This window comes from Spermophilus citellus (genome assembly GCF_964194105.1).
Source record: "Spermophilus citellus genome assembly, chromosome: 9".
Taxonomy (NCBI): Eukaryota; Metazoa; Chordata; class Mammalia; order Rodentia; family Sciuridae; genus Spermophilus; species Spermophilus citellus.
Window position 1 is genome coordinate 99,185,749 of NC_138191.1, and position 24,239 is coordinate 99,209,987.

The 24,239-nt window shown below is 39.4% G+C and overlaps 1 protein-coding gene across 1 annotated transcript in view; it reads left to right on the forward strand.

The window, feature by feature from the left end:
• LOC308656797 (calreticulin-like) overlaps positions 1 to 17,633 on the forward strand; it is a gene marked incomplete at its 5' end in the record, with an annotated part of 33,794 nt that extends 16,161 nt beyond the window's left edge. Inside the window, 7 exons of the mRNA XM_081308155.1 lie at positions 2,244 to 2,447; positions 4,523 to 4,617; positions 6,043 to 6,252; positions 8,534 to 8,647; positions 9,481 to 9,624; positions 14,614 to 14,706; positions 16,570 to 17,633. Of these exons, the coding sequence (XP_081164281.1) occupies positions 2,244 to 2,447; positions 4,523 to 4,617; positions 6,043 to 6,252; positions 8,534 to 8,647; positions 9,481 to 9,624; positions 14,614 to 14,706; positions 16,570 to 16,821 (1,112 nt within the window). The 3' untranslated portion in view covers positions 16,822 to 17,633. The remainder of the gene's footprint in view (positions 1 to 2,243; positions 2,448 to 4,522; positions 4,618 to 6,042; positions 6,253 to 8,533; positions 8,648 to 9,480; positions 9,625 to 14,613; positions 14,707 to 16,569) is intronic.
• Between the last annotated feature and the right edge of the window lie 6,606 nt (positions 17,634 to 24,239).

Here is a 24,239-nt window from a genome sequence, read left to right on the forward strand (position 1 = left end):
AAAATAGGGCTGGGGATGTGGTTCAGTGGTCAAGTGCCCCTGAGTTCAATCCCCAGTACAAAAAAAAATCTCTTTAAAATGAGAACAGGCCACACACAATGGCATATATTTGTAATCCCAGCAACTGGGGAGACTGAGGCAGGAGGATCACAAGTTCAAGGCCAGCTGGGGGCAACTGAGTGAGACCCTGTCTCTAAAAAACAAAAGGCCTGGAGGTGTAGTTAAATGGTAGAGCACTCCTGGGTTCAATCTCTAGTACCGCAAAATAGTAGTAGTAGTAGTCATCATGGAATAAAAATGTGCACAGTTCTTAATATGATGTCAGACAGGGAAGTACTTATCAAAGAGCCTGGTGTGCAATAAATGCTTGAGGGAACTTATCTGAATCAGAACCTATCATCCTTCTAATAACTCAATACACATTTATTGAGCATTTCCTCTATTCCAGCCCTGTCCTAGATGCTGGGAATATAAAGATGGCCCTCTTCTTCAGGAGCTTAAAAATTACTCAAAGGGACTGAAATAAACCTAAATTCACCAGAGTGTGACTCAGGGAAGTAGAGAGAACTGTGAGCTCATGAAGTAAAGACCTTGAGCAAGCATGAATCATGATAGCCCCTTACATTGCATGTTGATAGCTTTTTAAAAAAAATAGAAATATTGCATTTATTAACTTGGAAATTTGAAAAAAGGTGGGGAGTATTTTATGTTAGAATATAATGGGAATTTCAATTAGAGATAAAGAAGTTAAAAGTACATGGAAAGCTAAGAGATTAATAAATTAATACTGAACAAGACTGCAGGGTCTAACATACAAGAATGATTTTGTCTCCAAAAGCACGTTGCACGAACCAATTCTTTATATGACTTATGGGATTTGTGTTGACAGTTTATAAGTACTTCTCGCATCTCTTGCTCACTTGACCTTCACCAGGAACCCTGTGAGATAGAAATAATTATCCACATTTTGTTAATGAGGAAATGAGACTCAGAGAGTTAAAGAGGCAGAGCCATCACCAGTCAGCTGGGCAGCAGCGTGGCATAATAAAGACTACTGGCCTGGGAGCCAGGAGACTTGGCTTGTCTGTTATTTGTGACTGTGTGATCTTGAGTAAGTAACCTTTCTTCGCTGGAGCATGTTTTCCTCATCAATAAAGTAATGTGGTTAGACTAGAAAGACTCTAAGATCCCTGACCACCATGATATTTGCTGAAGAGGGAGGAGGTAAAAGACTTGAAGTGAAGGCTGGGGGTTCTGGAATTAGAAGGATTGGTTGGGTGATCCTGGACAAGTGAAATGGCCTCATCAATTTTATGACAAAGTGGAGACATTAGTAGAGCCCAACTAATGAGGTTTTTATGAGGATTAAGTGCAATAACACACATGAATGAACACATTGTCTGGTAAAGATTAAGTGTTCAGGGGCTGGGGTTGTGGCTCAGCGGTAGAGCACTCGCCTAGCTTGTGTGAGGCGCTGGATTCGATCCTCAGCACCACATAACAATAAATAAAATAGAGATATTGTGTCCAACTACAACTAAAAAAATATTTTTTAAAAAAGATTAAGTGTTCAGTCAACAATAGCAAAGATGATCATTTGATCTAAGAGTTGATACAGGGTCTCTCTCTTTAAACATTTTTTTAGTTGTAGATGGACACAATATCTTTGTTTATTTGTTTTTATCTGATGCTGAGGCTCGAATCTAATACCCTACATGTGTAAGGCAGGCACTCTACCACTAGGCCACAGCCCCTGCCCCTGCAGGGCCTCTTTTAACCTCAGCACTTTTGCATGGCAGAGCCTCATTTTGGCCTGGGTGGGGCAGGGAGAGGAGGTGTCTCAAAAAAAAAAAACAAAACAAAACAAAACAAAAAAAACAGGGCCTTGTTTTGTAAAGCTACAGAGCAGTGTTTAAATATCTCTTGAAAAGCAGAGGTAGCTTGGATAGAAGGAAAGAAAGCATTTGTCAAATGTGGCTAAAACTTCCAGCTTGATTCCTTATCAGGCATGTGGTCCAATGCAGGTCTCTTGACTTCCCCAGAACTCACCCTCCAGACTTGTAAAGTGGGGTTATACCATTTTGCAGGATTGTTCTAAGGCTTGAATGAGATTTCAAGTGTAAAACTTTCAGCACAGCTACTGTGTGTGAGAAAATACCAGAGATTGGTTAGATCAAGTGATGAGTCTCTCTGGTTGCTTTTTGGTCATTTAATCCTAAAGTCTCTATGCTCTCTGTTTTTAGGTCTCCAGACCAGTGAAGATGCCAAGTTTTATGCCCTTTCAACAAGGTTTAAGCCGTTCAGCAATGAGAATGAGACCTTGGTGGTTCAGTTTTCAGTAAAACACGAGCAAGGCATTGATTGCGGTGGCGGGTATGTGAAACTATTTCCTGCCACCCTGAACCAAGAGGATATGCATTCAGAATCTGAGTATTACATCATGTTTGGTAAGCTCTCTGAAAACAGTTGCTGTCAGTCCTACAAGGTACTAAGTGAGATAAGAACTACTGTGGTTGTTGAAAAGATTTACGTTGACCTGGAACAAAATTTGTAATGTGATAGTTTCACACTACCTGTGCAGTAGGACTCTTCAACAGGATATGAAAAAAGCAACTCTAAACCTAAATGTTAATATAAGTAGACCAAAGAGGTGGGGAGGTGCCTGGTATTAGCAAATTTATAGCACAGGGGAAAGAGAAGGGAACTGGAACTCTATCTTAGTGGTTGAGGTGCTTGCCCAGCATGTTCAATGTCCTGGGTTTGATTCCCAATACTCCTGGGTTGGGGGTGAGGAGAGAAGGTTGTCATAAACAATGTAGACAGTCTCAAAAGCTATTACTACAATGAAACACTGTGCTCTGCATCCTCCCCTTTTCCTACTTAGTTTTTTGTCATTTGATCTCTTATTCAGAGCTCATTCTGTGATCTTATAGCACCTCATTAATATCTCTTAAAAAATATGACCTTCATTCTTATAGCATCACTGGTTGTCAAAATTATGTGTCTTTGCTCATTTTTCTTTCTTCAGAATTTACCCTTCTCACAAGAAATGTATGTGTACACAGTGGTAGTAGCAGGGAAATTGGAAATAATAAAAATGTGATTTTTTTTCCCTTTTATGTGTACGTTATTTATCTGATCCTCAAACAACCCTACAAGATTGGGTTTTCTTTCAGGCAAGAAATTTGCCCAAAGTGAGTAAGTGGGAAACCAGAACTTGAACCCAGTCCATTTGCCTCTAAAGCCTGTGTTTTTTTCTACTTCATCCATCCACCTTCAGGCAATTGAATAATTTTTTAACCGATGGAATGAACCCTCAGATATACACTTGTAATCCCATCTTCTCAGGAGGATGAGGCTAGAGAACTAGTTCAAGGCCAGCCTCAGCAATTTAGTGAGGCCCTAAGCAATTTAGTGAGACTCTGTCTTAAATCAAACATAGAAAAGGGTTGGGGATGTAGCTTAGTGATAAAGTGCCCCTGAGTTCAATCTCCCGTAAGGGATTTGCAGGGAGGAAGAATGAAGGACATATTTTTTAAAAGATATTAATGAGGTGCTATAAGATCACAGAATGAGATCATGGCATGATTCAGTTCAACTGGAGGATTTGGGGAGGAGATGTTAATTGTTCTTTGAAGATTGAGTTAGATTTTAATAAGGAGGGAAGGAAGTAGAGGGTATGTAATGAGGGCAGAGGAAGCATGTGTGCAAAAGTTGAGTCATAAAATTCAGATGGAAGTAGAGAATTGGTGAGAACATCAATGTAGCTAGAGCACTTTGTAGGGGTGTTTGTGTGTGTTGGATAGTCAGAGAACACTAACTCAGAAGGTGAAGTTGAGAATTAGGTTATATTCCTGAACCTTTGGCATATAAAGTTCTCTGGGCTCAGAGTTACTGATCAATAAATATTTCCCCTGAGAGTTTTCACAAGGTAGAAAGGCCCTAAGGCTCTGCAACTAGGTAGGCAGTGTTTTCAATCCCAGCAAGGCTTCTTATTAGCTGTTTGACCTTGGGCAAGCTGCTTAACTTTTCGGAGACACAATTTTCCCAGCTAAAAGTGGAGATAGTAATACCTACTTGTGAGAATTAAATGACATGGTATAAAATGCCTGACACGGGAGGGGATTCCGGTTGGTTTGGTCAATAGGATCCCTGGAAGGACATCAGAGAGACAGAAAAGAGCTGTATCCCTCAACTAAGAGTACCCTTTTCTCCTGGCTGCTTCTCCACAGGACTCTTTTTGCAAGCTCTGGTAACTCCTCCTCCTTCAGGCCCTGGGTGGGACTAACCCCACTTCCTAGCCCTGAGATAGCACTATAGCTTTCCCAATGTCCTGACCCTGCCTTTATAAAGATTCCTTTCATTAAATCTTTCTCAAATATTCCTACAGTAGAGTATGTCATGTATTTCTTGCTGATCATACTGATTAACACACAGGCTGTGTCTGTCTTGGATCTTGGCCTTGGACTGGGCAAACTGCCTGAAATTGATGTGAAATCATGCTTTGGGGTTTAATTTCCAGGACCTGACATTTGTGGCTTTGGCAACAACAAAGTACAGGTCATCCTTCATTACCAAGGGAAATACCATGAGAATAACAAGACCATCAAGTGCAGGGTGAGTGTATAGGGCTGGTCCTCAGCCTGGGGGGAAGGATAAGCATTTTATATTGGTTATCTCATTAATCCTTATAAACTAAACACTATCATCTACATTATACAGATTAGAAAGTAGAACTAAGGAAGTGCTATAAATTCACAAAAGATCAGCTGATCCAGAAACCTGTGAAGTCATGTAAAGTTCTCAATGCATGACATGGCCCAATCCCTAATGCTAGATACTGGGGAGAATGGGGAGGTAAGGAATGCTGGGCTTTAAAATGAGGGGTCAGTTTATTATAGTAACATCAGGCTAGAGACACTAAGTTTAGCTAAAGGAAAGTAGGTGGATTTCATGAGTAATTTGACAAACACTCACCAAATGCTAACTCTGAGCTGGGACTTGGGGGTGGACGATGTGCTAGACATGACCTCTGACCTGATAAAACTTACAATTAAGTGAAGATAAGAGTAAAGAAGAGGAAAGTTGGGGCTGGGAATATAGCTCAGTTGATAGGTGCTTGCTTTGCATGCACAAGACCCTGCGTTCAATCCCCAGCACCAAAAAAAAAAAAAAAAAAAGAGGAAAATGACCACCTAGTATAATTGGGGTCTGGGAATACAGGGGAGGACCCCTACCCAAACTGGAGGCTTAGACAATGCTTCTTCTTCTTTTTTTAATATATATTTTTCTAGTTGTAGTTGGACACAATACCTTTATTTTATTTATTTTTATGTGGTGCTGAGGATCAAACCCAGTGCCTCGTACATGCTAGGCGAGCGCTCTACTACTGAGCCACAACCCCAGTCCAGCAATCCTTCCTAAAAGAACTTTTTCCCTGGGCTAAGTTTTCAAAGATGAGCATAACTTGAAGGGATATGATAATTTTACAGAGAACTGAATTCCTAGCGGAGAAAATTGCTTGAGAAAAGTCAAGGAAACTTGAGGAAGACTGGTACTGCCAGAGATTTGGCACAGCCAGGGCACAGAGAAGATAGGAACTGAGTCTAAAGAAGCCATGGGGCCTGGGTTATTGGTTCAAACCCAGAGCCTTCCGGAGGAGGATGGTGTGGGGGCTGTGTGTGCAGGAGCTCCCTGATGTCCTCCTCTGGAGCAGGAATGCAACTGATGGATCATATATGACTCCAGCTGTTGAGAAGCTCATAGTCTAGTGGGCTAGACAGAAAAAGTCAAGATCAGAGAATGATCAGAGCTATTGTAAAGAGGAGGCTGGAAGGTGAGGGAGACTGGAGGAGTGTGTACTAGGACAACAGACCCAGGATACCTAGAGGGTTAACCAGAGAAAGGGGAGGAAGATGTGATAAAGTATATTTGTGAAAATGTGGGAGGTGGCATTCAGGGAACTGTGGATCTCGTGTATTTAATGCTTGAGATCCAAGAAGTTCAATATAGAGCTGAGACATTTCCCCATTTCCTTTATAGATCAATAAAGACACTCACCTGTATACTCTGATCATTCGTCCCAATGCTACTTATGAAGTCAAAATTGACAACCAGCAAGTGGCAACTGGGGAACTGGAGGATGATTGGCAGTTCTTGCCTCCCAGGAAAATAAAAGACCCCTATGCCCGGAAACCAAGGAAATGGGATGAACGCCTGCAAATAGAAGATCCTGAAGATAAGAAACCTGAGGTCAGAGGATATTTGTCTGGGAAGTGGGTGGGATCCCAGCAGTGAGGTAAAAGGAGGAGGCTGGGAATGATAGAGCAGAGACTGGGCCCATCAAGATCAGTATTCAAAGCAGGATGGAGGGAAGAGAGCACACATTTGTTGAGGATCCTTCTGACAACCTCTGTGAGCAGTGTTGTATGCATAAGGAAACACGTTAGAAAACGAAGTGACTTGCCCAAGCACACACACATTAGAAGGAAGATTTGCACCTCTATTTCTTTGACTCCAAAGTTATTGATATGGGCAATATAAGGTACATACTCATTGATTCATTATCATTCTGGAAAGCTGTACTGGAGGTATCTTTGATGAGGACAACCCTTATTCTCCAAGAACTCAGAGTCTAATAGGGGAGGCAGATAAGAAAACAAAGATCATACCCTGTGATCAGTGCTGAGACCCAGGGAGGTCAAAGCCTGTGAGAGCCCAAGCCCAGTTTGGGGTGGAATATAGGTTGTGGTCTGAGAAAGAAGATAATGTTTAAGTGATTAGATTAACCTAAGGGATAGAAAAATAGACTCTGGGGCCAGACAAACATGAGCATCAATGTGAGTTCCACCACTTATTAACTATGAGACCTCAACCTACTAACAAACCCTGGGCAAAGAACATACTGTTGTGAAAGTCAGTTTCATAAACAGGGATTAGTATGATGCCCATGCATGAAAGTTGTTGTGAAGATTAAATGAGCTAATATAAAATACAGAACATAATGTCTGGTACATGGTAAATCCTTAATATATGGCATTTATATCCTTTATAACATACTGAATTTCAAAATATAAATTCACTAGAGTAAGGGAAGTAAAAATGGGTTAGAAGAAAGACATTCCAGACCTAGGGAATAGGTGAAGCAAAGGTGGAAAATAATATGATTGTCAAAAGAACTGAAGCAGCAGTTCAGTATTTTGGGAGGATAAAGTTCAAGGTGGTACATGATAGGAGGACAGCCTAGAAGTCTTCCAGAGCCAGCCCATGGAGGGCCCCACCTGCCATGTTGCTACTCCACAGGTCAGAGTAGGGTCAGTTTCTTGTGAGGAGATGTTTGGGGTAGGTGAGGGCAGCAGGGAACCCAACAGCTGGGTTTGGTCCTTGGATATATAAGATGTCCCCCAAAAACTCCTTTGTTAATGCAGAAATATTTAGAGGCAAAATGAATGGATTGTGAGAACTGTACTGTAATCAGTCCATCCTAGTTTGAATGGGTCACTGGGGAATGTGACCTGAAAGAGTTCATCTTCCTTGCAGCTGCTTTCTCTCTCTTCTTCCTGACCTCCATGAGGTGAGCCCTGATTCTCCACCACACCCTTCTGCCATGATATTCTGCCTCACCTTGATCCCAGAGTAACAGACTTGGCTGACCATGGAGTAAATAACTGAAACCATGAGCCAAAATAAACTTTTCCTTCTCTCAGTTGTTCTTGTGGGGTCTTTTGGTCACAGTGGCAAAAAGCTGACTAACAGTTCTTAAAGAGAAGCCTGCAGTGTAACCTTATGTAAAGAGACTCAGCAAAAGACTCCAATTACAGGGGGAGGGAGATTTAGGCAGAGATTAAGACAGATAATCAGGCAAAGTGTCTGGGCCTTCAGCACCGTGGGAAAATTAGGTCTAAACTCCTACCAAACCTGGTGGGCAGGCTCAGGGCAGCAAGATTAACCATAGATCCGCCCTCCTGGTGAAACCCTCCACCTGATGCTGTCAGAGTTGGCTCAAGTCCTGGGTGAAAGCAGAGAGGCTGAAGGCCTCTGTTCCCCCTGCAAAATGAACCAGAAGAAGATGGAAACTGATTAGCTGGTTGGGGATTAGCTTCCTGAAACAGAAAGTTAGCATCCTATCCTGGGAGCTATCCTCTTGAGAGAACCCTGCCTAGAAAATCTGTCTCAAAAATTGCAACACCTTTCAATACCATCACACTGGCAATTAAATGCTGGTGGGAACAAACCACATCCAAACCATAATAAGCACATGTTTGGGGAAAGGGTGAGGTCAGAGACAAGGGAAATTCCTATCTGATTTGAGCTTCAAGTACTCAAGGTCAGAGTGATAGAGAACCCAGAGGTGGGGCAGGAGTTGCTGCTTAAAGGCTTTTTGTTTCCTGCATAGGAGTTTATTTACAAAGTCCTGAGCTAGCCCTTTATGTAGGTGAGCAGAAGGATGGTTGGGGTAGGGAACCAGTTCCTCCTGACCACAGTTTCATCCCAGACCACAGATCTATCTGCATGGAGAAACATTTCATTTTAGGACTGGGAGGACTTTGAGTACATCCCAGACCCGGAGGCCAAAAAGCCGGATGACTGGAATGAGGCGATGGATGGGGAGTGGGAAGGGCCCCTGATACCAAACCTCAAATATAAGGTGAGGTGGAGGTAGGGAGGGGGGTGTGTGTCTTTCCAATGGGTATGAGAAATAAGATAGAAGCAATGTATATTCTAATTTACAAAACAAATTCTGAGATCCTGTGGTCATTTTTCCCTCACTTCTACTCCCTTACCCCAAATAACACTGTCCTCATGCCAACCCTTCTCTCAGGGCTGTGCCCAACTGGGAGAGGATAGGCTGGTAAGGACAATGCTCAAGCTCCTGAGCAAGGAGCTTGTCCAGTGCAGTGGAAAGCAACCAAAAGAACATGGTCCAAACAGGAAATGGGTCTGGAAGTCTCAGAAGTGGGCCTGGAAGGGAAAGGGTAAAACATGCATGAACTCAAGCTGTTAGGGGACAGGAGAACTTCTTTTTAAGGGTTAATTCCTGACCTCTTGTCAAAAGCAAGAACTAAAGAAGTCAGTTGACAAGTGGACCAACAATAAAACTGACTGAGGCAAGCAATTTATTTGGCCACAGTTTCCTGTGCCACCCACCAGGAGGAGATTGGCCCGAGTGCCAAGATACTTAGATGATGTTCTCTAAGAAGCCACAGTTTCTTAACTTCATGAATAAGCTCATGCAGAGATGGGGACACGCTCAGAATGAGTCTCTGCCCCATCCTTTAGCACCCTCTGAGTAGAAAAGGCAACTTGAAAGAGTCTTGTGCATTAACTCAAAGAAAGGGAAAGAAGCTCCAGGAATCCTGCTCTGAATTCTTATGTCTAATACACAACTACTCTAATGAATTGATTGGCCTTTTTGATTACATGAGATCAGAAGAATGGAAAAATGTTAATCCTGTGTTCATGCTTTGGTTCTCTGCTCAGGGACAGTGGAAACCTCGGATCATTGACAATCCCAATTACCAGGGAGAGTGGATTCATCCAGAAATAGACAACCCTAAATATAAGCCTGACCCCACCATTTGTCATTATTATAACATCAGTGTTCTTGGCCTGGATCTTTGGCAGGTAAAGCTTTCTGGACTCTGATCAACAGTTCTAGTTTTCACACTGTGGAAAGATCCCCAGGTTGGAAATCACAAACTTGAATAAGCCTTTATCTTTCTAAACCTCAAACTTCTCATCCTTAAAATGGGAAATTATATTCATCCTAGTAATTTTAGCTCTTATAAAAGCTAAAATTGACTGAGTTCCTACCATGTACCAAGCATGTCATTAAGGGATATGCCATTTAATTTTCATTATACATCTTCTATTTCTAAATGTGAAAAGGAGGCTCAGAAAAGTTAAATTGCCAGATAATATACAACCGGGAAGGTGAGCAGAAAACTAGGATCTGGGCTGGGCATGGTGGGGCATGCCTGTAATCCCAGCGATTTGGGAGAATGAGGCAGGAAGATTGCAAGTTCAAAGCCAGCCTCAGCAACTTAGTGAGGCTCTAAGAAACTCAGTGAGACCCTATCTCTAAATAAAATACAAAAAAGGCTTTGGGATGTGACCCAGTGGTTAAGGAAGAGGAGAGGAAGTAACTTGGTTTTGTAAAAATTGGCCTGGGATCAATGCTTTAGCTATATTTTCTTCCTTAATTCCCACACCTCTGTAAGGTATTTTATTATTACCTCTTTTACAATGGAGAGAATTGAGGCTCAGAAATGTCAAGTGAGGTACCCAAGAGCACACAGCTCGTGCATGGGAGAGACAGGATAATTCAAATACATGTCTGTCAGTATCTAAAGTTCTTTCTGTAATGACTACACCCACAATACAACAGAACCTCTGGAAACCACAGCCACGTATCCTTGGGTGTATCTTGGCAGGTCCCTGGTCCTAGAAATCTCTGTTTTATCTCTATAGCTCACAGCCACCAAAGATCTCTGGATTAGACACATCATATTTCAAGTGTCTCTTAATTTCTTTATTCACTTCCTACTTTATTTCCACTTTTGTGGTTTTCTGGTTCAAGGACACCAACATAGAAGTGCAAGGAGGTCACATATGTAAATTACCAGGTGCAGGGAAGGGATTCAGGTGAGCAGTGGCGGAGAAAAATAGCACAGCTTTCCTTCCTGGTTTATCTGATAAATGTGGATACAATTTACACAAATTTGCATTGTTATCTTTCTTTTTTAATTGTCCCTTTTTAATACATTATAGGAACTTTCTACATCTTGGAAACACATGTGATCATATTACTATGCCTAGTCTGATTATTGTCTTAAAATGCCCCCCCTTTTTTTCCCCCAATGAAATCCTTAAGGTACACATTTTAAACTTTAGTCATCTACAAAATTAAAAATTATTTGACACTAATTGCTCTGGGTTCTCTCAGCCTCTCTAAGCAGGCAAACCTTTCTATTTTAAGAATTTAAACCATGCCAGAGAAATGCTTCTCAAATCTTAGCATGCATAGAAGTCACTGGGGAACCTTATTAAAATGCAGATGCTGGGACTCGGTGAGACTCTATTTCTAAACCCCCAGCATTACCTCTTTATGGTGTGTGTGTGTGTGTGTGTGTGTGTGTGTGTGTGTGTGTGTAAAAGAGAGAGAGAGAGAGACAGAGAGAGAGAGAGAGAAAGAGAGAGAAAGAGAATTCTGCATGATGCTAGCACCGCCCTTGAAGGCATTTTTTTCCCCTCTAACATCTAGTTAGGTCTGGCATCGAGCCGTCTACTCTACCATCCCCACTCAGCTAACCTGGAGCATATAGTTTATCACAGTCTCTGCACCTTATTGGAAAAGCCAAGGGACTCTACACATGAAAACGATGGATATTCCTTTACCTGCCCCTCCCCAACCACCCTAACCCCGCTTTCCAGCCTTTGGATATTCTGCCGGTTCAGTTGCCCGCTCTGTCCTTCCTTCATCCCTACTTAGTAAGTCAGTTGACTTTTCTGCCTTGCCCTGACCCCTCCTGTTCCCTGTTCTGAGGCCTTCAAACATAATCCCTTTATTTTTTTTCCTTTTAGATATAAGTAATTGCATTCTTTGGTCAAGGCAGAGGCTAGGCGGGGGTGGCAGAGCAAAGAAAATACTTTTCCTTTGGGACTCCTCATGATCTATTCAGTAACATAAACTTCAACAAGTATAGCCAGACATAATGCAAAGCACATTGATATCCTTTAGGTCAGGTGGTCTGTGTCAAAGACCTGTGAAGCCAGGAGGGTAGGACTTGCTATCTCCATTTTTTTCCTTCAATTTGTGTGTGTGTGTGTGTGTGTGTGTGTGTGTATGTGTGTGTGTGTGTCTGGTGACCCAGACTAGGAAGCTAGGCAAGCACTCTGCCTCTGAGCAACATCCTCACATGCACAAGGCCTTGGGTTCAATCCCCAGAACCACCAAGGAAAAAAAAAACCCTCTTTCTTATGTGTTCTTTTCTCCTGTGTGAAGAAACCAGAGAGGGTATATTTTCTTCCATTTTGCCATTTTGCAGATGAAAACAAGCATAGAGAGGAGGTAAATAGACCAAGGTCATCCCACTGGTAAGTTTTTGGAAGCAGGACTAGTACTCTCATAATCTATAAATTTGACATAAGAGGGCAAGGGGTCACTGAAGAGACCAAGGGAGATTAGTAATATTGGAAACAGGAAAAATGGAAAAGCCAGCAAATGATCACCTTCTTTCCTTCCTTCCTTTCTCTCTCCTCCTTCTCCTTCTCCTTGTTTTTTGCTGGTGCTTGGAATTGAAACCAGGGGCACACTGCCACTAAGCTACATCCAACCCCTTTCTATTTTTTAATTTTGAAACAAGGTCTCCTAAATTGCCCAGGCTATTCTAGAACTTGCAATCCTCCTCCTGAGTTACTGGGATTACAGGCTTGCCCCTCCACACCAGGCAAACAGGCAGTTTTCTAAGCAAGATTGCTGACAACACAAAAGAAAAGAAAAAATCCCCAAAGTCAGAAAATATCTTACAGTTGCACAAAGAATTTTTTTTAAATATTTATTTTTTAGTTACAGGTGGGTGCAATATCTTTATTTTATTTTTTTGTGGTGCTGAGGATCGAACCCAGTGCCTCACACATGGTAGGCGAGCACTCTACTTCTGGGCCACAACCTCTCTGCACAAGGAATTTTGTAGACAAATTTTTTTTTCAAATGAGTCAGAGCAAAATAACAATCTCTATCTATTTTGTTGGTTGGTGGGATGAGATGAGTCAAATAAAAGTCTTTCTCATGAAAAACAAAAACATAAACAAAATATGAAAAAACAACAACAAAACCCTTTTTGGTCACAAAAGTGTATGGCAAGGTGGAAGTTTTCAAAGCTTTGGGGAGCGACATAGTGTAACTCACCTGAGGCTTTTTCTTGGTCACACAACTTCTCCCGTGAAATTAACTTGAAGATTTAACATGGCGCTAAAGTAAAATATCACTGATTGGCCCTCCTTTTGTTTGTTTTGAAATATATCCAGATACCAAAAAAGTATAATCACTATTATCATTTACTGAGCATCTATTATCTGCTGAACACTGTGCTTTGCATGTATTAGCTCTAATTCTCATGACACTATCACAGGGAGTTATTATTTCCCTTCTCTTATCAGAGGAGTTGAGTAACTTGCCCAAGATCATACAACTACTATGTGGTTGAACTGGTCTGTTTGACTCCAGGTCTTGTGCTCCTTCTATTCTATTCCTTTGTTATGAAATAAATAAACAAACACTGAAAATATTACATACCATGAATTTAATTAATCTTTCTTTCAATGGTGAATATTGAAAATGTTATTTAAGAAAATAGAGAAATATGGTATAGGATCTAAATTTTAGAGAATTTAAATTCTGCTTGCATTTCTTATGAAAACTTTTCTTTCCCCCATGTTCTTTTAGTTTTTCTGATTATTCTAAGGAGAGGACCTTAAATATAGTATCTATATGTAGGCATCATCAGAAGGAGGTGTTGTCAATCTGAGATGGGGCATGAGCCACTGGGCACAAACTAGAGGTTAGCAGAATTATGGAAGTTTCTTTACAGACCTCTTAAATAGTGGGTAGAGGCTTGAAGGAACACCAAGCCTTGGATATCAGTAGATTAACTTCTTTCTACAGCAGATCATCTGGGGCAGTAAAGCATGCTGGATGATTTGAATTTTTAATAATCTTTGCATTCCCACCGTAACCTCCATCAATATTATTATTATTTAATTTTTTATTTTTGATACTGGGGATTGAACCCAGGGACACTTAACAATTGAGCCATATCCTCAGCCTTTTTAAAAAATATTTTATTTAGAGATAGGGTCTCACTGAGCTGCCTAGGGCCTCTCTCAGTTGCCGAGGCTGGCTTTGAACTCAAAATACTCCTGCCTCAGCCTTCTGAGCTGCTGGGATTATAGGCATGTGCCATGGTGTCCGGCTCCCAAACTCCATTTCAAATTAAAATTTCTGAACCCAAGGCTTGGGAATCTGCATTTAGCAAGGGCCTCCTAGTGAACTATATTTGTGTATGTGTGTCCATTTCAAATTAAAATTTCTGAACCCGAGGCTTGGGAATCTGCATTTAGCAAGGGCCTCCTAGTGAACTATATTTGTGTATGTGTGTCCATTTCAAATTAAAATTTCTGAACCCGAGGCTTGGGAATCTGCATTTAGCAAGGGCCTCCTAGTGAACTATATTTGTGTATGTGTGTGCTGAGAATGAATCCCTGGCCCTGCATAGGTAAGCATGTGCTCTACCACTTAACTACATCCCTATCCTCCAGGTGATATTTCTTTTTTTTAAATTTATTTTTTGGAACTGAGAATTGAATCAAGGGTGCTTCACCACTGAGCTACATCTCCAGTCCTTTTTATATTTTATTTTTGAGACAGGATCTTGCTAAATTGGCTTAGGATCTTGCTAAGTTGCTGAAACTGGCTTAGAACTTGTGGTCCTCCTACCTCAGCCTCCTAAATTGCTGGGATTACAGGCACTGTGCCTGACTCCAGATGATTTTTTCAGACCCTTTAATATTTAAGTACCCAGTTTTAATAATCCCATTATTTTATTTTAACAGGTAAAATCAGGCAGTATATTTGACAATTTCCTTCTTACAAATGATGAAGAGTTTGCTGAAGAGGTTGGAAATAAGACCTGGGGAATAAGAAAGGTAAGATGTTCCCCAACCTGTATTCCAAATGTCTGTGTCCTCAGTTGTGCACTGTTATTTGCATTAATTTTTTTTAGTTATAGATGGACATAATACCTTTATTTATTTATTTGTATGTGGTGCTGAGGATCCAACTCTGTGCCTCACATGGGCAAGGCAAGCGCTCCACCACTGAGCTACAATTCTAGTCCCTATTATTTGCATTTTTAAAAATCAGTCTCACATTATAACCCACAGCTGGTAACATGGCCTTGAGAAGTGAGACAAAGAACTCACATTCATTGGACATCTACAACTCTGTACTTACGACTCTGTGAGTGCTTTGCAAAATTCACCTCAGCCCTTAAGATGACCTAAAAAGATATTATTACTTCCATTTTTCAGATGTAGAAACTGAGATTCAGAGTATAAACTGTACAAGGTCGACCACATGCACTCTTTAACTTGGTGAGTTCAAATTTGAACCCAGAACTCATATACCTTTTGTGCATCATGCTGAGTACTCAGTGTGGTGCTCTAGGAGGGAGCCACTGAGCCCATTTTGGATGGATGGCTTGCAGAAAGTGCTGTTTACTAGCTTCTCTGTCCTCCCAGAATATTGTATGGGTGGAGTAATACTTGAGACAATGGCCTTATGATAGTGACACAAGGCATCCAGATGTCCTGGCTCTGCAGGAAGGCCCATTCAAGCAGGGTGTAGCCAGTGCTTGACTATACAACAGGAAACATCCTTAAAGTACTTGCAAAGCATAGACAAAAAAAAAAAAAAAAGGGTACTTGATATTTCAAAAAAAGCTTTAAAGTAATAATTATGGGGAAAAGTTATTAGACTTTTTTATACCTTTTAGTATGGTTTTGTCTTGTTTATTTGGGGGTTATCATCAAATATTGTTTAATTGAGTCACTATTACATATTGGTTAAGAGTATGAGTTTTCATTAGAATCAAGGCATGCACCATACTTAGGGCCTGGACTACTGCTTTCCCTTGGAAAGAAAAAAATTGGGTTTGTATTTTTCCTTGACATCTACCAAATATAACAATTTTGCAAGTTAAAAAAAAAGAGTTTGAGTTTTGGGGCTTGGGTTGTGGCTCAGTGATAGAGTGCTTGCCTAGCATGTGTGAAGCACTGGGTTCGATCCTCAGCACCACATAAAAATAAATAAACAAAATTAAAGGCATTGTGTTCATCTATAACTAAAAATTTTTTTAAAAAAGAGTATGAGTTTTGGAACTAGATTGCTTAGATTCAAATTCAGTCTCCATTCTTCACTGGCTGTATAAACTTGAGCAAGTTATTTAACCTCTTTATTATTCAGAAATAATGATAGCAACTATCTCATAAGTTACTGGCATACAATATGTGCTTAATAATTATTATTATTATTGAACCATTTGTTCACTTTACAAATATTTTCTGACAAATATTTGCCTGTTCAAAGCTAGGTATATAGCCAAGAAATAAAATAAAGAAGTTTTTGCCTCCATGGGGCTTACATTCAATTTGGGGGAAATGTATAAAGAAATCCAAACTTCAGATCCTATGTTTAGAAAGTAGGACAAGTAACACTTACCTCATGCATTGCAGTGAGGAATATAAATGATGTGTGTAGATTGTTTAGCTCTGTGTTCAGCAGCAACAGTAGGCATTCAATAAATATTTGGTAATTCTGAATCAATTTTTATTTACAAATCACACACACACACACACACACATTTTCATCCCACACATTTGAAATTTTGTGTGTAAATAAATACTATCCCAGAAAGTTTTTAGGCTATGGGAAGATGCCAGACATTCTAAAGTGGGTTAACTTTATTTATTCTTTCTGTAAATTATTTTGAAATTTCACATTTTAAACAGGACATAGAAAAGCAATGGAGAGAACTGTATGAAGAAATGGAAAAAAGAAAACAGGAAGAAGAGGCCAAGAAGAGAAAGGAAGAGGAAGAAGAACAGGAAGATGACATCTGGGGACTTGAAAAAGAGGAAAATGAAGAGGATCCCAAGGAGGAACCAGGAAATTCCGACAGGCAGGTGCAGGAAGATAATGAAGAAAGAGGTTTGCTGGGTGAAAATGAAGAAATCCGTGTTGACCAGAAGGATGAACTGTAATTGGGGAAAAAATGATGATGCTCTGAAGCAAATGATGGTACTTAGAAGGAGAAATGTTTAATGCACCAATTTTTTAAAATGTGTGGAAAGAAAAGGAAAAATGAAAAAGGAGACTGTTGGAAGAAACTTTGGGTTTTTATTTTCACCCACCTCCTCTGCTCTGCAAGATCTTCAGAAAGTCTCATCACCTCTTGGGATCATTTCCTTATTAGTGGAAAGGAGAGATCATTTCTATTTCATGAGGTTGTTGTAGGGATTAAAATGAGCTAATATGTGTAAAGTGCCTGAATATAAATGTATAGTCAAAAGTAGTAACTATGTTAGAAGTCAGCCTGGGCAACTTAATGAGACCAGGTGTCAAAATAAAATTTTAAAAAGGGCAAGGATGTAGTTCAATGGTAGAGCAGTGGCCTAGCATGTGTGAGGCCCTGGGTTTGATCTCTAGTATTGCAGAACAAATAAGTTAATTAATTAAATTGTAGCTATAAAAATTATCATTATCATGGTGTTTAAAATTGTTGGTTAGTAAGCTTCTGTGTCAACCTGATCCTCATTTTCAATTTGTTCCGTATACCTAAGGATTTTATTTCATTTAAATATTTCTATTGCTTAGTCTTTGTTGAGTAGCGCTGATGCTTGTACTTGTGCCCATTGATGTTTTCATCTTGCAAATGTATCAAGCACTTAGAAACAAAATCAGATTTCCTCTTAAATAAGAAAGCTACTTTATTTGTTTGTTTGTTTATTTATTTATTTATAGTACTGGGGATTGAACTCAGGAGCACTCGAGCACTGAGTCATATCCCCAGCTCTATTTTGTATTTTATTTAGAGACAGGGTCTCACTGAGTTGCTAAGCACTTCACTTTTGCTGAGGCTAGTTTTGAACTTGAAATCTGTTCTCTTCTCTGCTGTTTTGTGCCCTAATTTTTTTTCTTTATTTTATTTTTTGGTGGTGCTGTGGGTTGAACCCAGTGCCTCACATGTGCAAGGCGAGTGCTCTACCACTGAGCTAAAACCCCAGCCCCCGCTAATTTTTAAATAATTTTTTCTTGTTTGCAAGTTCGTTGGTCTTATATCTTTTCTGTACCACCTGTTCACACATCATTATCACTTGCATTCTCATCCTTTACAGATTACACTTTCTCATGAAGTTGTGGAGCTCCTATAGTGTGCTTATCTAATATTCATAGCAGTCATTTGTTCTGGTTCTGTTAGTAAGGGGCAGGGCCAGTATTTGAACTCAAGTTCTTTTGGTTTCAAAACTTATCCTTCCACCACACCAATCAGTTGAATATGTGAGTACCTAACTGCTATTGAATACAGAGTAGGCAGCTTTCTACATGGAAGAAATGACCTTTTAAGTGTACTTTTAAAAAAAATTTACATCCACTATCCAGTGAGTCAGGCTCAGACATGACTGTCATGTGGTTCAGTAAACCATAACACAGGGCTTCAGATACAAATCTGGAACATGGTAGGTGCTCATTTAATATTAGTTGAAAAAAGTGAACAAAACTCTGCCTGGGGTTTTCAGGGAAGACTTTGTGAATGAAGGGAGATCAAATAATGCATGAGTCTGTCCAGTGAAGAAGAAGTGTGGACCTAATTTCAGTCAAAGAGTAGGGTACTTAGATGACAGGCAGTGGGTGGTAAGATCATGGAGGAGCAGCAAGAACTTCATCCTTCCCCTTCTGCAGGCTGGCTTGTGTAGTTTCTGGAGCTTAAAAATCTATGAAATACTCTCTGGATAATGAAGCTTGATTTTATACCTACTTCTATAGCATCAGAGTCTTCCCATTATGAAAAAGAGCAAGGCTACGGGGGCTGAGTTGGAACATTTTGTCTTTGGGTTAGAGGGCTGGTGTTTGGGGTGATCTACATTTTAAGGATGCCAGTCTGATGAGTATTGTTTACTAAAAATATCTGCTCTGCTCAGTCGGGTATATGTTCCACCAATTGTTACATATTTTCAGTATCACCAGATAAAGATAATGATTTTCATGCACATTTTTGAGGGAAGAGTAAAAAATAATGATTCATTTGAATATTTTTTGAAGATTCTGCTCCCACCTTTGCTAAATTTTCTTTTGTCTTTTATTTATTTATTTATTTTTAATTTTTTTTAATTTTTAATATTTATTTTTCAGTTATCGGTGGACAAAACATCTTTATTCTATTTGTATGTGGTGCTGAGGATCGAATCCAGCGCTCTCGGGCATACTAGGCAAGCATGCTACCACTTGAGCCACATCCCAGCCCTATTTATTTATTTATTTATTTATTTTAGTTGTTGATAAAATTCTATTTTTATTTATATGTGGTGCAGAGAATTGAACCCAATGCCTCACACATGTTAGGCAAGTGTTCTACCCCTGAGCTATAACCCCAACCCTTGTCTCTTTTATTTTGACCAATTGTATAAATACACTTTTTTTTTTCAAAAATTAAGGTAAATTTAAAAAGAAAAGGGCTGGGGATGTGGCTCAAGCGGTAGCGTGCTCGCCTGGCGTGCGTGAGACCCGGGTTCGATCCACATACAAAGATGTTGTGTCCGCTGAGAACTAAAAAATAAATATTAAAAATTCTCTCTCTCTCTCTCTCTCTCCCCTCTCTCACTCTCAAAAAAAAAAAAAAAGAAAAAATGTGTATACAGTTTCACCCATTATGCATACAGACTTTGAAATTTTTTTTTGTTTCTTTTTAGGATTTATATTTTAAATACCACCATTCTGCCACTGAATCATTTTTCTTCAAGTGATTCAATTTTTTTTCTAATTTTATTTAATTAATATTCAAAAGAAACTGATTTTGCTGTGAAAAATTTGGAGTTGACAAATGTATTAAGAAGAAAATCAAGGCAGACATGATGGTGCACATCTGTACTCCCAGCTATCTGGGAGGCTGAGACAGGAGGATCTCAAGTTTGAGGCCAGTCCAGGCAAATTAGTTTAGACCCTGTCTCATAATAAAATTCAAAACAGAAAAGGGCTGGGGATGTAGCTCAGTGGGGGAGCATGCACAAAGCCCAGGGCTCAATTTCCATAAACACTCTCTCTCTCTTTCTCTCTCTCTCTCTCATACATGCACACACAGACACACACACTATTCTAAAGTCCAGAGATAGCTGTGCAATATTTATTGTACATATTTCCTGCCAGTTTTGTCTCCATGTGTTGATTGGTTAGTTCGACTTAGGGCATATGGCATTTTATCATCTTTGGTCTGTGACAATGTAACTTTTAAATTTTATTTATTTTTCCCCCTGTATTTCTTTTCCCTTGTTTTTAATTTTTTTTTAACTTAGAGGTTGCTGTCCTTTTACTTATTTTCAATGGTTTTGTGCATCTGGTATTTCAAATATAACCTTCTATTATCTTATCTACTTTTTCCAGTGTCTTTTTTTTAAATCTTATTTATTTATTTACTTATTTTGTAGATGGACACAATATCTTTTTATATTTATTTTTATGTGGTGCTGAGGATTGAACCCAGGGCCTCACATGTGGACCTCACTGAGCCCCAGCCCCAGCCCCCAGTGTCTTTTTAAAAATATTTTATTAGTTATTGATGGACTTTTATTTATTTATTTATATGTGGTGCTGAGAATTGAACCCAGTGTCTCACACATGCTAGGCAGGGACTCTACCACCTGAGCTATATCCCCAGCCCTATATTTGTGTTGTAGTTTGTGTTTTTGAAGTTTCATTCTTCCCTTCTCCTCAGTCCCAAACTATAATAGTCTCCTAATATTTTCTTTATAATTTTAGTTTTCACATTTATTGTGTCTTTAATCCTGTGGAAGCTACTCATATAAGATGCAAAATTGATGAAATACGGTAATTACACTATTCAAGCCTTGATATATCAGTTTCTGAGAGGAGGATATTAAAATCTTCAGCCACAGTTATGTATCTGTATTTCTCCCTATGAGTTCTATGTATTTTCTGTCTGTATGATTAGATGCATCCATGTGTTGTATCTTTTGTTTCTATTGTTATCTTTTTAGGTTTTTTTGTTATCTATTGTTTCTTTTATGAATACGTAATAACTTTTTATCTCTTAGCTTTTGAGATTAAAATTATTCTTTGACAGATGTTAAGATCACAACCCCGTTCATATTTGCCTGGTGCATTTTTTTATTTTTATTCTTTCTGTCTTTTTGTATTTTTAAGTATGTCTCTTCTTCTAGCTAATTTATTGTGTAATTTTATTCCCCACTGGAAATTAAATTCAAAGCTTTGTGCATGATAGGAAAGTGCTTCGCTGCTCAGTCTCATCCCTTTTTATTTTTTATTTTGAGGCAATGTCTCACTAAATTTCCAAGGTTGGGCTTGAACTCACGAACCGCCTGCTCAGTCTCCTCCGTAGCTGGAATTACAGGTGTGAACCACAGCACCCTGCTTGAAATTTTTAAAAAGCCAATTGGGAGGTGCTAGGGCGATAGCTCAGCGGTAGAGTGCTTACCCTGCACATGTGAGGCCCTGGGCTCGATCCTCAGCACCACATACAAATGAATAAATAGAATAAAGGGGTTAAAAAAATCCTTCCTTAAAAAAAAAAAAGCCAATTGGCAATATTGACATTTTTACACTTAATATACTATACATTAAGATTTAGTTCTACCATCTGTAGAGGCAGAAAGATGTGAAGCTTTTTCTCATACATTCTAAGGGTCACATCAGATACCTCTATAACAAAGAAGATATTAATATGAGAAAAGCATAACATATTATTTTAATGAAATATTTAGATGAGAGCTCCTGTCCCTACTCAGGCTGAGAAACAGAAGCAGAGCCCAGCTGAGTGCGGGGGCAGGGCTGGGGCAAAGCTGGTTCAGCACTTGAACAAGAGCAGGCTGAGAGCCAGGCTCAGGATAGACTGAGAGTTCAGGCAGGGCCCTGGCTGGGCCTGATGGGAGATGGGATAGGGTTGGGCTAAGAGCCCTCTTAGGGAGGGGGGTGGGGGGTGGGGTGTGTGTGTGTGACATACAAGGAAGGGCCAGGTTGAGAGCCAAGCAGTTCCCAGCTCAGAGCTGGAACTGTCAGTTATAGTGCCTGACAGTGATAGTGTCAGGATAGAAAAGGGATTTGGGGGGCTTACATGACACGGGAACATTCAGAAATAAAGATTCAAAGATTCAGGGGAAACTATTTTTATACTTAGGTTCAATGAAGAATGGACAGTCATGTGAAAAAAATGTGGTTGGAAAAAAAGATATGACCTCATGGTAATAGACTGAGAAGGGAAACCCATCTTGGCTTCTGAGATATGGGACAGGAGCTTTCCTGCAATGAGGATCTTAATGACCTTCTGTCAGACAGGGCAGGTCAGAGAAGTTCTTTAAGGCCAGCTCTAATACAGAAAGGTAGGTGAAGTTAGGGTGATATTTCTAGTTTCTATGACCCACCTTGGGGATGTGGTATTTTGGGTTTTATGACTAACTTTGGGGAAGAAAGAAGGGTGGGAGGCAGGAATGTGGGAGAAGGTCAAAGGGAGACTTTGCTTCCGAGGCTCTTTCAATGTCCTTCAGTTCAAAGTACAACATGCATAAGTGACATATTTTGGAATATTGCTTTCTGAGCCCCAATATATCAATTTACTATATATTCCTTTTTAATTTTTAACCTTCCATTTGGTAGGATGAGTTTTATTGTGTTGTTTTATTTATTTATTTATTAGTTTTTAGTTTTTGATGGACCTTTATTTTATTTGTATATGGTGCTGAGAATAGAATCCAATGTGTCACACTTGCTAGGCAAGCGCGCTACCACTGAGCCACAATCTCAGCTCCATGTGCTGTTGTTTTAAAATTTTTTTTTCAGTTGTAGATGAACACAATAACTTTATTTATTTTTTTATGTACTGCTGAGCATTGAACAATGCCTCATGCATGCTAAGCAAGAGCTCTACCACTGAGCTACAACCCCAGCCTTTATTTTGCTGTTTTATTATATAAATTATATAAATATATATTTATATATTTTATTATTATATATAATTATATTTTTTCATAGAGGTAGTCTGTAACCTCAGACTCTTAGTCATGGGTTTAAGAATAAATTTTCAATAAATACTCCAAACTTGATGCTCAAAAATTAAATATCTTGTGTCTGAACTGATCCAATCACTGTTGCTGAAGAAGAGGGTATTTGAACTTCAAAGAAAACATAGGGTATTTAAAATTTTTTTTTAGTTGTAGTTGGACACAATACCTTTATTTTACTTATTTATTTATTTAGTTAGTTGTAGATGAACACATATCTTTATTTTTATTTATCCATTTTTACATGGTGCTGAGGATCGAACCCAGGGCCTCATGTGTGCAAGGCATGTGCTCTACCACTGAGCTACAACCTCAGGCCCTATTTTATTTATTTTTATGTGGTGCTGAGGATCGAACCCAGCGTCTTGTATGAGCTAGGCAAGCGCTCTACTGCTGAGCCACAACCCCAACCCCAAACATAGGGTATAGTTACCAAAGGATGGGGGAATGGAGACTGGGTGACCATAAAATGATATGTCTTCTTTCAGATGAAATAAATTTATTTGAGTTCTCTATTTATTCATCTGTGTAATGGCTATAATACCTACATCAAAGGGGAGATTTAAAGAGCAAATTAATAACAGATATGAATATCCTTTGTGAATTATAAAGTACTGTACAAAGACTAGTCATTATTCTTGCTTTTGCATGCATCACGTGGTATTTGTTTAGATGTTGGTATTTATCTTAATGGTTGCAGGGGAAATACTTCCCTACCTAGTATTCTCCCTAAATTGTGCTGATGTCCATATAATTGATTTTCTTTTCCCAAGAATAAAAAATGAGCGAGATATCAGGATTATATTTGACCAGTTCTATCCAAAGAGTCCTAAAGTCTAAATCAAGGTAACTTGTTAGTAGCCTTCAGGATGCACACAGCTATACACTTGGTACGATGGTGCCAAACTGGGATTCAGTTCCTTCTCTACCTTGAATTAGATATGAGGCCCTAACCATGTTACTCATATTGTCTGAGCCTCAAAGTCCTTGCCTGAAAATCAGAGGTCATAAGAAGACCTATCTCTTAGAGTTATGGTGGTATTAAATAAGATTATATATAAAGGTCCCTGGCCTAAGAGAAGATCTCGTTTTGTCAGACATAAACTTGCATCTCTTTATTGAATGCTTACTACCTTCCATTCTGCTACCTTATAACTAAGTTGAATGTAGGTTCATTCTCAACTCTAAAGTACATTAAATTGCTCTGTTTCCTTGGAAAATAGCTGCTGTCTTCCTCCAGACCTTGTATCTTCAGAATTTGGACCATCAGTATTTGCCAGGAGGATAGGGTCTCAGAAATCTTTTTCCTTATTGGCAATTGGATTTGTTAATTCTGCCTTTTTTCACATAGGAAGGATTTAGATTCAGACCAG